The sequence below is a fragment of the Schistocerca americana genome, chromosome 1, assembly GCF_021461395.2.
Source record: "Schistocerca americana isolate TAMUIC-IGC-003095 chromosome 1, iqSchAmer2.1, whole genome shotgun sequence".
In the NCBI taxonomy this organism is placed as follows: Eukaryota; Metazoa; Arthropoda; class Insecta; order Orthoptera; family Acrididae; genus Schistocerca; species Schistocerca americana.
In genome coordinates, this window is record NC_060119.1 from 771,186,042 (window position 1) to 771,200,914 (window position 14,873).

The following is a 14,873-nucleotide window of genomic DNA, read 5'->3' on the forward strand; positions in this document are numbered from 1 at the left end:
CTTAACATCTGAGGTCATCAGTCCCCTAGACCTTAGGACTACTTAAGCCTAACGAACCTAAGGACATCACATACATCCCTGCCCGAGGCAGGATTCGAACCTGCGACCGTAACGGTCGCGCGGTTCCAGACTGAAGCGCCTAGAACCGCTCGGCCACACCGTCCGGCAATCTCAACCAATACGACAGATCACACACCTAATATCTAAGAGTCAAGAGGCTTCCAGACATAATAATCCTGGCCCCGTCGTTATTTCTTGTTGTCGCAGGATTTTGGAAGATAGTCGGAATGTTCTTGGAAACTGCTGAGCATCACTTCTTTTGGGATGAGAGTGCTGTTGCATCTCAACAAACACACATTCTTGGTCATCTAGGAACTACGTTCAACAACAAGCAGATGGAAGACAATTGAAAGTTTTCTAGTCACTGCAACCTTATCCGCCAATTCAGGCAAGATAAGACTGATCGTCCTAGAGCCTGATCCGCCTCTGGAGACTTTCTATGCCATTAACCACAGGTGGTTAATCCGCCTTTAGGAGAAATTTCTCGCACCAAGGGCAAGCTGTGTGTGTGTGTGTGTGTGTGTGTGTGTGTGTGTGTGTGTGTCAGAGAGAGAGAGAGAGAGAGAGAGAATATTATACTGAGCTTACTGTTTTAAGTATTAAGATTACAATGACATAAGACCACTCCAGGAAACCTGCCTTGCTGATGAAGGTTAATTGAATGCACTATGTGCAGGATACAACTTCTTTTGGAAGGGGAAAGCTGCCACTGAGCACCGACCCCGAAGACTATTAAGGAGGCTGCAGTGCCTAGCTACCATTTCCTACGCACCAGTCACATTCAGAAGCGATACACTCTCGCCACGGAGCTAAAAAAGTAAATCAATAAACAGTACTGGAGAAAAACTTACTGAAAAGACCTGCTCTCCGGTTCCTCCCTCCTGCACGAGTTAGAAGCGTGTTACAATGTCACTTTTAATTTGCTGCTCCTCGTTATAAAGTAAAGAATCAGGACAGGGGTGAACCGAGAAGTTTGTCTTGACACAGACATATAGATTGCCAGTTTCATTTACTTGTCTTCCCCCATTCGACACGGAGATCGCGGCGTAGAAGGGGTAGGGGGGGGGGGGGGGGAAGAGAACACAAGGCGTCGACATGTCGCTGTACCGAAGAGTTAGTCCGAGACAAGAGAATATTAGGCTTCTCAGGTTTGGAGTAGACCTTTCCCTTCAAACAGCACCCTGAAGACTTCCCTTTTCAGTGATGTGTTAAATGTGTGTCCTACACGTGATCATCCTTCGCATTTGACACTGATATCAAACGACGCCGCGCTGATCAGCCGAGCGTGGAATGGGCGCTAAACATCCGTATGCATTCTTCGATATGAATCGTTGGGATAGCGGGGAATAATGAAAGACATGTCGCCTTTTATGCTGGCCATGGCTCACTGTAAGAGATAGCACACTAACGGTTTTCACATGTGAAGCACGAATGTTACACCTTACACTAGTAAGACAGACAGCCTTTACTGCAGGCAGAATACAGATCGCTAGAACGGAAGTGTCACGAGGGGAATTTCTACTCCTGTACAGGAAAAAATTATCAAGAAAAATACGCATTACATAGTGTTGAACATTACAAGATACTAACGTATGAGACAAGGGGTTTATCTAGCGATGCAGTTGCGGAACAGGACAAGAGCAGAGTGAGTGGTCTTTCAAGAGGACCTAAAAGATGTTGGAAACCAATAATTTTAAATAGTGAAAGGCAGTAACGTTGACACTGCATAGGGGAACTAGCCAAATGGTTTGTAAACACAAGTTTTTTCCGTATTGCATAAACGAAATAGTACATGTTCTGGATTCGAATGGGATAATTTTGATGTGAAATAAGTGGAATTTACGACTGGATGATCCCAAACGCTAAGCTATTTGCTTTAAAATGCTATACATTTTGTGTAATGTGACTGGCACTTTAAAAAACATCGTTTTCCCGTAGTATAAAGAATTCTTCGAAGCTACATTAAAAATTTCAAATTTTTTACTTTACTGGTTTATTTACCGACACCACAAGAAAGAATCCAGTCAAATCAGCTCACTACGTATTATAGAAATAGCTTTCTTACGCAAGTAATTCAATGTGCTCGCGAAGGAGATGGAGAGGGGAGGGAGAGAGAGAGACAGGAGAGGAGAGGACAGAGAGAGAGAGAGAGAGAGAGAGAGAGAGAAGGAAGGAGGAAGAAGAAAAGACAACTGCAGCTCCTGCGCGTTTATTGGCATGTAGTACTCAGCTATATGCTTGCACAGGGTGGTTATAATTAAACTTTCGCTGCTTGAGAGGGGCCCCATGAAAAATGATTGCCGCGCGGGATTAGCCGAGCGGTCTAGGGCGCTGCTGTCATGGACTGTGCGGCTGGTCCCGGCGGAGGTTCGAGTCCTCTCTCGGGCATGGGTATGTGTGTGTGTGTGTGTGTTTGTCCTTAGGATAATTTAGGTTAAGTAGTGTGTAGGCTTAGGGACTGATGACCTTAGCATTTAAGTCCCATAAGATTTCACACACATTTGAACATTTTTTGAAAAACGATTGTTCGTACGACAACGAAACTTTGTGGAAATATTTGTAACGACACGAGGAAGAGAAATAACGAATAAAACACTGAACGAAATGGATTTTAGTTTTCACATGAGAGGGTAACATTTGTTAATTGCGTACCATGCTAGTTCGAGGTTACAAATGTCGTTCAGTGTGACGACCATCTGGACCCATGACACCTTGGATTCGCATTGAGAATTGCTCTACTGTGTCCGGAACATCTCTAGTGAGATGTTGGCTACCTCCCTCGCTGTGCTCCATCTCAACCTCCACAATTAGTCTAGCATTCTCAGCCATGGCAATAGTAACTTCAACAATCTGCAGCGCAAGTGGCCGTCGGCCTCTTCAAAGAGCAATTCCCAAATCGCCTGTTAATTCTAACTTCCCCCAAATCACGAACTGCAACCGCAGTGCGGAAAGAGGACCTCTCCGTATTGTTTTAATGCGTCCATATTCGCGAAGAGCAGCAGGGCTACTGCTATTGTTGTGACGAAACAGCTTTACTGCTCAACTTGTCCAGACCAATGTTGACAGCCCGCAAGTGTTAAGCATACTGATACATGTGTTTCAACCCTCTGTCGTTGTACCAATAGCGGCGCCTACCGGCAAGTCATGACACCAGCACTCCTAACAACGCAAATCTTGCAGCACACAGTCTGAACATCATTCATACTGTGTTGGATACCCATCAACGCTGGCGCATGTAGCGAAAGTTTAATTATAATCACCGAGTTTATGAACTAAATACTGCTGTGTTTTCAAAACAGCAGCTTAAGACGCAACTCAGAGGGCTCTATGATTATCAGACACATAAGGACTCTTAAAATATTAATTGTATAGCATATAAAAAATCACAACAGACTAAATAATAAATGTCCAAAGCTTCTGGGAAATATTTGTAATACGTCTTTTCCCACAAAAGGTGTTTTTTCGAGCTTTACCCCCCAGTGCACGCACATTAACTGAAGCAGCGACGAGGCAGATGCCGATGGCCTGCCCGCTGAGGCGACGACAGCCAGCGCCGGTCGGCAGGCGCAGCGATTCAGACCGGCTAGACCTTGACACAATTTCGAGAATTATCGAGAGTGAAACTGGATCGAGGTGGAAGGGTGGCGCGCGATCTTCAGTATTCCACAGCTCGGCTGCTGGGATGCTGCATAACAACCTGCAGCGTGACTACACTTGCAGCCATCATAGTTACGTTGTTGTTGTTATCGATGCACATCTTCCATGCACATCCAGCTGTAGAGAGAGTAAACTGGTACATAAAATAACAATACTGCAATACCTGCCTGTTTTCTTCGCGTATCTATACTCAAAAATTTAGTTTGATGTAATTTGTTACACAGTATGGCTACCATTGTCCCAGCCTCGTTGCCACGTAAGGCGAACATAGCGATACAAGGCTTATGATACGGTGCGGTTTGTAAGTGCACAAAATTTTCCTTCGTTATTATTGGCTATATGTTTTTATCTATTGACATATTTGCGCATTAAAAAAATAAAAAGGACTACGTACTGTACTATTTTCAATGACTTAATTTTTAATTGCAATCATTTCACTAACATACGTACAATATTTGCTAACAGTGAATCTTCCAAGTCTACAAATGGTGTTTTTCAGGGGTGACGCGGCTTACAGAGGCATCTATTTGGTCATACCGAAGAATGGGACTGAAGACAGCCGTCATGAAACGTGATGTAACATCTACTTCGCTGCAGCTATACGAACGACAAATACGATCTTATGCAACAAACCGGTCCGGATACGAAAACTGTGTTTTTAATGTATATACTAAACGATTTTTCCGAACAAAATCAATACACTGATCAGAAACTGGAACATAGTCTCAAAATAATCTAAATAGTGTTTTCAGGATTGCGTCACTTTTTCTCAGTCGACAAACTGTTTCTGAGAGAAATGCTGGACCCGGGAACCTTTCCTAAAGCAATGTGCATAATGCGTATCTGTGTAGACGGTAGTGTGTCTTTAGGTCTAAACGCAAACCAAGAAGGCAGCTATCGAAGTAAATTTTGATTCGACAACATTACGTCATACGACATGGAGCTTACTAACTGATGCCTACAGGAGAAAATACAAAGTTTGAAGACGAACCTGAACCGTGGAGTGAAATGTCAACATAAGGAAAAGTGTTGCCAGAAGAGACAGTCATGTTAAGTTCAGGAAAAATTATATGATCCATAGGATATCGAGGTCTAAAGCAATGAAAAAGTGACCTATAAAAATACCAGCCAGCCAGCAATACATAATGGCTACCCATCACCAGAATGAAGAGGAGAAGGAACGATAATTGCTCCATATTTATCTCACCGTGACGTAGACTGGGATGGTAATCGACATTAACTTTCGGTACAAGGCTTTTTTCTGTTCTGTGAACCTGTAAACGTGTCAATATTATAAGAGACTTCTTTTAGTGAGTATACGGCGAAGTAGCTCGCTGCTGAGCATCAGATTCTTGTTAAGCATGGATTAGGGAGAAAAGCAACCTCTCCGACAGAAGATCTAAGTCATTTCGGCACACTAACTCCAGCTCTTCTACCCTGCGTCACAGAATTGTTTGCAGGCATCTATTCAGTAAGGAAATTCTTCATTACGTGATATTTGCAGTGCCACAAGCAAGATGTAGAATAGTAGCTACTGATGTCGTTACATTTGAAAATGTCATAATTCCAAGGAATTATTCAAGTTTTGCTATGTTCAACGTAGCCGCCGCCAAGTGAGGGTGTTAGACCTGTCCATAACTGCAGCGCCTCGACCGCTCGGCTAATCCCGCGCGGCCAGGTGGCAGAGTACTGGACGCATCATCGGGTACATACACCACTGATCAAAAGTATCCAGACGTCTGTAAGTAGACATTAATATGGTATGTGTCTACCCTTCGCCTTTATGGTGGCTTGAGCTCTACTGGGGACGAGATGCTTGAATGTCGGAGGAGGAATGGAAGGCCATTCTTCCTCAAGAGCCGAAACCAGAGAACGTAATGATGTTGGACGCTGGGGTCTACGACGAAATCGAAATTCTACCTCATCCCAAAGGGTTCCATTGGCTTCATGTCAGAACACTGGGCAGGCCAGTCCATTTCAGGAATGTTATGATCCACAAAGCATTACCTGAAGATGCTGCTTCGACAGGGTGCATTGCCATTCTAACATAAACAATCAATCTCCGAACTGTTCTTCTACTGTATGCAGTACCCAAGTCCGTAAAACGCGTCCGTATCATACCGCAACTACCGTTTCCTTAAGCACTATAAGGAGACCACATACTTACCACCAAAAACATCACCGTATCGTAACACCACCTCCACGGTACTTCACTGTTGGCACTTCGATCGAATTGCCACATGGCATAGCGTGGTTCATCACTCCATAGCACTCGGTTTTCAGTAATCCACTGTCCAGTAACGTCACTCTTTACACCACCTCGTGCTGCTTAACACTGACTACGGAAATGTGCGGCTCACGAGGAGCTACTCGACCATTGTACCCCTTTCTTTTTAACTCGTTGCGCACACTTATTGTGCTATCACAATGCAAATCACGTGTGATTCATCCCCTTTATTTCATGTGATTTCTTACAGCCACCCTCCGCAACGCTCGATGGTCCCTGTTGATCAGTACACGAGGTGGCCCTGGTACTGATTTAGTTGTAGTTGTTTCTCCGCTTTTCCACTTCAAAATCACATCAACAGTCCACTTGGGCAGTTATAGAAGGGTTGAAAGGTCCCTGGTGGATTTGTCACTCCAATGACTACTCCACTTTCGAAGTCAATGAGGTCTCCTGATCGACCCATACTGCCTTCACTGCTTGCCTACTAACAACACTCTCGTGACGTCTAATGGTTAATTCAGCGTTAGGCAGGGTTGCCCAGATACTTCTGATCAGTTAGTGTACTTTACTTGCTCGTGCTCAGATTAAAAAAAAAAGTTTTACAACCGAAGCTATGCTTCATTCTTGTACTAGCGACGGCTCTCATTGCCATTGTATTACCATTTCTTCTTCAAAATTATGCTGGTCAAGAGGAGAACAGGATCTACATTGTCCTACAAAAACGAAGTGTTCTTCGACATATAGGTTAATGGAAGTAAAAACATAAACATGAAGAATGGTCTGGAAACAACAATGTTTTACTAGGTATGGTCCAGCTGGAGCTGGTATATACGTTGTACCCGTTGCCCCCCTCCAACCTTTTGAACTGACTTATCGAGCCAGTAATAGGGCCTACAGTTTAACCACAGCGCAACTTGGCAGACGTACATAAACATTATTTGTAATACACCTAAATTTCCGAATCCTTCACGGGAACGAAAAGCTCTTTATTTTAAATGGGAGGAACAGACGAACTACACGCAACATATGCGTGAAAAGCAACGCAATTCCCCGTAGCGGCCGAAAAGCTAGTGACACCAATTTCAGTCCTCGCATTCAATGCCAGTTCTCTTCACGTAGATTTTGCAACGTATTTATGCCCACGTAATTGTAGCGTGCTTTCGTATCTCGAGGTGTCGCACAGATAAAGCAAGATACAACCAAAATTGCTTCGTCGCTCTCTGCCGAGCAGATAACAATTATAAATACAGATAAAATGGAACGCGTGCGGAGCGATATGGACGCGACTGTACGCGCTGGCTCGCGAACTGTTCCACTTTCACTGTGGCGCGCTTGTACCCTGCCCAGCAAGATACGGCCAGTAGAAATACTGCTACACGCGTCGTAAACACGTCGCCGTTCTCGCTCCAAAGACGGACGACCCCTTGGCGACGATCATTCTACCACAGACAACCAGGCGCGTCGCGGCCTAGGCTATTGCGCCGTATCGATTCGCAGACACAAACCAGAATGGAGGTCAAGTAATGCTAGCTCGTTATGAAACAGGTATGGGATTCAGGACGTGACGACCAACCCATTCAAATTTCAGGGTGTTGAGCTGTGGTTTTCAAGTCGCCATCAAAGACAAAAACCCCTGTTCTATTGTCTACTTCCTTGCGACACTGTCGTCAACGCATTCGAGCTCCACTTCTATATCATAAAGGCCTCTCAAAATTAATATCAGAGGGAAGCATGTTTTCACCTAGATAAGACCGTATATGTTTACTATTTTTCGTCATGTCTTTCGTAAGCACTAAGGAGTGTCTGTTATGCAACACTGTGGTCCCGACATACCTCACCTTTTCCCTGGTCTCGCCTACGCACCTGCTAATAAAAATTATGTTAGCGTAGGTATGGAAAAACTCATCACATGTTATTTGTGTTAATTCAGGTAGAAAATTGGTATCTTCTACAAAGAAGTCAACCAATGTATGACCATTGCATATTCTTCGAAGACGAAGAGGAAGAAGAAAAAGAAAAATAAGAAGAAGACAAGCTGAATACAACAGGTATAGCGATATTCCTGAATTAGTCTCTACTGTTGTGCAGAATATTTTGTCATCAGTTCACTCGTCAATCAAAATGTAGAATGGGGAACAGTTTTATATATAACGTCTAGCATGTAGTTAATTTCGACGCTGAGTGAGTGGACTGTCTGTTAAGCAACAAGACAACCCGAGCAATTATTGATTTGACAATCGTTACTCATAGTTCTTTTATAAATAAAAATTTTGAGTCCTGAAAGCATGTCCTGAGCAGACACGTGACTCAGATGAGGAGGGACCGGCTTCAACGTGAACTATCGAAACTGTGGAAAAGGTGAATTTGATAGCCCGGAAGGGGAACTGTTCCCCAGAAGGTGCCCGTAACTAGAACACAACACCACCAAGTTCGGTATACACGAGGTATACGCAACAAATATCCAACTATCAGCACAAAACTTTACTATTCGCTAGCGTTAATTACTTCACACTTGAGGTCTAAGGAGCACCCGAAGCTTCAGAGATCATAATAATCGTATTCCTATAAACCTCAATATGGTTAAAATGGCTCTAAGCACTATGGGGCTTAACTTCTGAGGTCATCAGTCCCCTAGAACTTAGAACTACACTCCTGGAAATGGAAAAAAGAACACATTGACACCGGTGTGTCAGACCCACCATACTTGCCCCGGACACTGCGAGAGGGCTGTACAAGCAATGATCACACGCACGGCACAGCGGACACACCAGGAACCGCGGTGTTGGCCGTCGAATGGCGCTAGCTGCGCAGCATTTGTGCACCGCCGCCGTCAGTGTCAGCCAGTTTGCCGTGGCATACGGAGCTCCATAGCAGTCTTTAACACTGGTAGCATGCCGCGACAGCGTGGACGTGAACCGTATGTGCAGTTGACGGACTTTGAGCGAGGGCGTATAGTGAGCATGCGGGAGGCCGGGTGGACGTACCGCCGAATTCCTCAACACGTGGGGCGTGAGGTCTCCACAGTACATCGATGTGGTCGCCAGTGGTCGGCGGAAGGTGCACGTGCCCGTCGACCTGGGACCGGACCGCAGCGACGCACGGATGCACGCCAAGACCGTAGGATCCTACGCAGTGCCGTAGGGGACCGCACCGCCACTTCCCAGCAAATTAGGGACACTGTTGCTCCTGGGGTATCGGCGAGGACCATTCGCAACCGTCTCCATGAAGCTGGGCTACGGTCCCGCACACCGTTAGGCCGTCTTCCGCTCACGCCCCAACATCGTGCAGCCCGCCTCCAGTGGTGTCGCGACAGGCGTGAATGGAGGGACGAATGGAGACGTGTCGTCTTCAGCGATGAGAGTCGCTTCCGTCTTGGTGCCAATGATGGTCGTATGCGTGTTTGGCGCCGTGCAGGTGAGCGCCACAATCAGGACTGCATACGACCGAGGCACACAGGGCCAACACCCGGCATCATGGTGTGGGGAGCGATCTCCTACACTGGCCGTACACCACTGGTGATCGTCGAGGGGACACTGAATAGTGCACAGTACATCCAAACCGTCATCGAACCCATCGTTCTACCATTCCTAGACCGGCAAGGGAACTTGCTGTTCCAACAGGACAATGCACGTCCGCATGTATCCCGTGCCACCCAACGTGCTCTAGAAGGTGTAAGTCAACTACCCTGGCCAGCAAGATCTCCGGATCTGTCCCCCATTGAGCATGTTTGGGACTGGATGAAGCGTCGTCTCACGCGGTCTGCACGTCCAGCACGAACGCTGGTCCAACTGAGGCGCCAGGTGGAAATGGCATGGCAAGCCGTTCCACAGGACTACATCCAGCATCTCTACGATCGTCTCCATGGGAGAATAGCAGCCTGCATTGCTGCGAAAGGTGGATGGATATACACTGTACTAGTGCCGACATTGTGCATGCTCTGTTGCCTGTGTCTATGTGCCTGTGGTTCTGTCAGTGTGATCATGTGATGTATCTGACCCCAGGAATGTGTCAATAAAGTTTCCCCTTCCTGGGACAATGAATTCACGGTGTTCTTATTTCAATTTCCAGGAGTGTACTTAAACCAAACTAACTTAAGGACATCACACACACCCATGCCCGAGGCAGGATTCGAAACTGCGACCGTAGCGGTCGCAAGGGGTCCAGACTGCAGCGCCTAGAACCGCTCGGCCACCTCGGCCGGCTAAACTTCAATATATTTACAAGTGAACTGTTAAACCATCTAATCTTTCGCGCGAAGTTACAAATCAACATATGCACCCCTGATCGCATCAGCGGCGTTTATTGATTTGTGTGTGTGTGTGTGGTTTTTTAATTTTTTTTATTATTGTGTCACAGCGAAATACTGCAAGTGACTGGCCACTCGGTTTGATGCGCATAGCGCAAGGCGTGTAAACAGCCGCAGTGATTAGCGCACTGGACTCGCATTTGAGAGGACGGCAGTTGAAACCCGCGTCCAGCCGTTCGGATTTAGGTTTTTCGTGATTTACCTGAATCGCTTCAGGCAAATGCCGGGATGGTTTCTTTGACAGGACACGGCCGATTTCCTTCCCCATCCTTTGCTAATTCAAGCTTGCGCTCCGTCTCTAATAACCTCGTCATCGACAGGACGTTGAACACTAATCTGCTCCTCCTTCTCTAATTTGACGTGATCCCATTTCATCTCGTAGACGCACCGTGTTTATAGATCGTAAAGGCATTGATGTATCTTTCAAGCAATATGATGGCTGGATCTTCTGGAGCTAAAGTGCCATGTGCAAGTGGCAGAAATGCTTTGTTCAAGACTTATTGCATTTAATGCAGTATAATCCTAACTTCATTGACGAGTTCTGTCTGCATAAACAGAGCTAGTCATTTCGTTTGAACAACTGAAGGACATGCTCTCGCTCTTAGGTTACTCATAAGACCATTTTCTTAACGGTTTGTATACGTTCTCCAAGCATGAATCAAGCTGTATAGTGTAACTTGAAGCACCTTAAAGACACTGCTGCTCATACTTTGCTTTAAACAACGCTCACTCAAGGACAACAGAAAGTTAAGACAAAACAAGTGGTGCAGTATTTAATGGGGAGCTCGCTAACAGTAAACACTGCCGCGTCCGCATCCACCACATCGGGAAACACACACATGTGGTGGCACGTGGCAAAAGCAGCAACAAGACGAACGCAGTACCTATTTGCGCCGTCTCAGTTTACACGCCGTCCTCACGTGGCTTGCTGTCTGCTGGACTATCAAAACAACTGTTCCCAAACACCTAGCACAGCAGCTGCCGCGTGGAATGAAGCAAGTTCCACTTCTGGCAACAGTCAAGGAATGTCTATGTGTCAACTAAAAACATATGCGATGTCTCCGCATACCCATCACTTTTCGGACCTTCACGATGTTTCAAGGACGCTTCGTACTGCCGTCCTCACGAACGATCGTTGTGCACTACTGATGCCCACAACGCAGCATTGTTACGCAAATTCAACGGATTCTTTACTTGTTACGCCAGCACTGTCTGCCCGTACAGGTAGGTAGTAATAAAAGATGCAGCACACTGGGCAAGAACGTATCCCAGACGCTTGTAGTCCTGGCTCTGGGCCAATCTTCACATCGTAACACGCAACTCACCAACGACTGCCCGTTTCCTATAGCTCACTTGTGTTTCTAGTGCTCGGCTACTGTTAAAAAAAGTAACGACGAACCATCTTTCGTAAAGTGTAAGATGAACGACCAAGCATATGGCAAAATCATAAATGAGACGCAAGTCACCCATGCAATATGAAGATTTGATATATATGGAACGCCTTTTGAGTTTTTCTCGGCCTCTGGTACGTACAATAATGGTACGTAGTCACGATAGCTTAATGGTTGTACCCTGCGACCATCAATTCATTTCAGAGTCAATCTTGCACTGTGCAACCGAGTGTGTTCTGCTTCGAAATTTCAGGGCATATTAAAACTTCGTGGCGGATGTGTGTCTTTATGCGACATAACATTTTAGCAGGCTGATCTTTAAAACAAATTAAGAGGAAACGCGGTGCCGAAAGATATCTTCGAGAAAACTGCTGCGCGGACGCATTCTAGACTTGTCACAATGAAAAAAATACTGCAATCAGGCGAGTTATTGACAGGAGAGTCGTTTGAATTTCGTGCGATCTCTAAACTTGTGGCTTCAGGTGTTTGTCTATGCAACAGGAAAATCAGAACTTCATCGGTTAACTGAAGGAATTTGTTTCTGGCAATTAACGTGACTTCCATCTTTGGCAATGCTTCCTTCGGATATGTGAAAGCACAGAGTTGTGCAGTTGTTCGGATTTTGAGTTAAACGTAACTTATTCCCCTACAAATGGCTGAGACGCGATTCTCAGGTGGGGGAATTGACAAACCATCCCATCTCCAATACGACCGTATCTAGTAAAAACCCGTGTTTTAAAAAATAGCTTTACTTCTTGGTTAAGAACCAGCTGTCACGGTCAAACTATCTAAACACGGGGCTCGTTAGAAGTAAATTAATATCCACAATGAATCTTTCGCTCTGCAGCGGAGCGTGCGTTGCTTTGAAACTTCCTGGCAGACTGCTCGCGGAAGCATGCTACCGTATTCGAGGCTCGATCCGGCACATAATTTTAAGCTAGTTTAATATGCTATGACATTCCACGCGTCCAGACAGAAATACCACTGTATATAACCCCCCCCCCCCCCCCAACTTCCTTAACTTTGTTTCCTCTACGTGTTACCACATTTGAAATTTTTTAAAGATAATTGCGAATAAACAGATAGCTCTCCCAAAATTTTCGGCTGTCATATACGAGCAGTATCACTAATAAGTTATATGATCAGCACAGACTACACAGCGGCCGGATGCCTTGATTTGAATTTCTAGTTGACTAATATTCTACACACCCACATTTCGAAGGCTTCTACACACTGCTCTTCGTGTCTTTGTAGCGTCTATTTTCTGGCACCATACAAGGCTGCATTTCACACCTAACATTTCCGCGACATTTGTCTTAGCTTATTATTCGGGAGCCTACAGTAGATTTCACTTTTTCCTACAAAAGTTTACACTGAGAACGTAAGCACGTTATTTACGAAATGCATGAGAAGAGGAGAGGGCACTCACCTTCTAGCTTCATGCCGACTTCGAGGCACTTCTGGAAGCGGCAGTAGGGGCAGCGTTTCCGCTGAGTCTTGTCGATGTGACAGCTGCGGTCCGCGACGCACGTGTACACTTTCTTGTTCTGGACGGTGCGCTTGAAGAAGCCCTTGCAGCTCTCGCAGGTGAGCAGGCCGTAGTGGTAACCGGACACCTTGTCGCCGCAGACGGGGCACAGCTCCTCGATGACGTCCTTGGTGTCGGGCAGCTCGGCGACCACGGAGCCGGCCGCGCCGGCCACCGCCGCCGCCCCCGCGGCCGCGCCGCCGCCCACCGCCGCGCCGGACGCGCCGCCGTAGCCGCCGCCCACGTCCATGCCGGCTACGGCGACGCCGCCGCCTGCCAGCGAGAACAGATAGGACGCGTCCATGTTACTGAAGCAATGGCCCTGCTGTTGCTGGTGCTGCTGCGCCAGCGGCGGCTGCTGCTGCTGTTGTTGTTGGTAGCCGCCGCCGTAGCTGGCAGAGCCGCCCCCGGCCGTGCTCCCCATGGGCGGCGGCGAACAGTACAGCGGAGGCGGCATGCTACTGCTGCCGGGCGCCGTCGACGCCACGCTCGTCGTCACTATCGCGCCCGAGTGGTGCGGGCTACCACTGGCGCTGCCCGTCGGACTTAAATTAAACGGCGACATGTTCATGTAGACCATAGCGGCAGAATGGTGCTCCATGTCCAATAGCATATTACACAAAGTTGTATATTCGCTTGCCTCTTTCTACACGGTGCGTATTGGTTACGTTACTAGGCTCCTGGCCGGGATGTCTTTATAGTACAACAATACTACACAGTGCACTGTGTATATCTTAATACGCGTTGCAAAATGTCTGGCAGTATCAATGAGATCTGAGGGACAGTTAAGTTCGAGTTCTGGTTGTGTTCGAACCTATCACAGTCACTACACTAGTTGTAGAGGAAACCCCACCCCTCTAATTAGGGGAGGGACGCTAGGCGCCAATATAACAATGGCCAGCACAATCGTATTTTGAGCGCACTTCACGGTGCTCTTTCTCATAAGAGATATTTTTAAGTCCGGAGTCCGATAGTGACTCATTCATGCAGTTACACAAAACTGTGGCACAACCTCGAGGTTTCACTGTATTCAACTCCTCAGTCAAAATTGTGGATCAGTATCACAGTCACATACAACACGAAGTACGTAGTATTCACGCATTTCCACTACGTGTCGAATTTCCAATTCCATTAATGAAATAAATTTAAAAAAAATAGTAGGTCAATTCGCTCAGTCACACGAGTTCACAGTATCACACACGCGCAAAGTGACGGTAACCACGGCGAAGTAATAATCCAACAGGCAGGTGGACAGCGTCACGATGGCGAGGCTGAACGATGCAACACAGTAGTGGTGCCACCAACACTTGTCCACGCTCGAGACTAACTGACAGCACGGCGCCGCCGGCCGAGCCAAACCCCCTAGCCCGCCCCTCCAAGCGCGCCTATCCCCTCCGCGAGCTCCCCTCCCGCCGGTGATACAATGGATAATGATTAGGAACCTATGTAATAAGTGAAAGTGAGTGGCTGACCCACTTTCTACAGAACCAGGTCTATGTTACACACATGCAGCAGCAGGCGGCAAGCGAGAGTGGTCCAGGGGAAGGGGCGGCGGCAGCCGAGAGTCGTGGAGGGGGGAAAGTGGAAGGGGCGCCTGGTAGGGGGGGTAGCCGCCGTGGTGGGGGCCCTGTCCCACTGACCTACTTGCTTCGTGTCGGCTACCAGCAAACTTCGACCCGCGAATGCCGCAAAAATTGCAGTTTC

The 14,873-nt window shown here is 46.9% G+C and overlaps 1 protein-coding gene across 1 annotated transcript in view; it reads right to left on the reverse strand.

Annotated features, from left to right (window-relative positions):
• Window positions 1-14,496, reverse strand: part of LOC124612206 (nuclear hormone receptor FTZ-F1) — a 220,263-nt gene extending 205,767 nt beyond the window's left edge. The window contains exon 1 of the mRNA XM_047140310.1: window positions 13,071-14,496. Within this exon, the coding sequence (XP_046996266.1) occupies window positions 13,071-13,782 (712 nt within the window). The 5' untranslated portion in view covers window positions 13,783-14,496. The remainder of the gene's footprint in view (window positions 1-13,070) is intronic.
• Window positions 14,497-14,873: the final 377 nt, after the last annotated feature.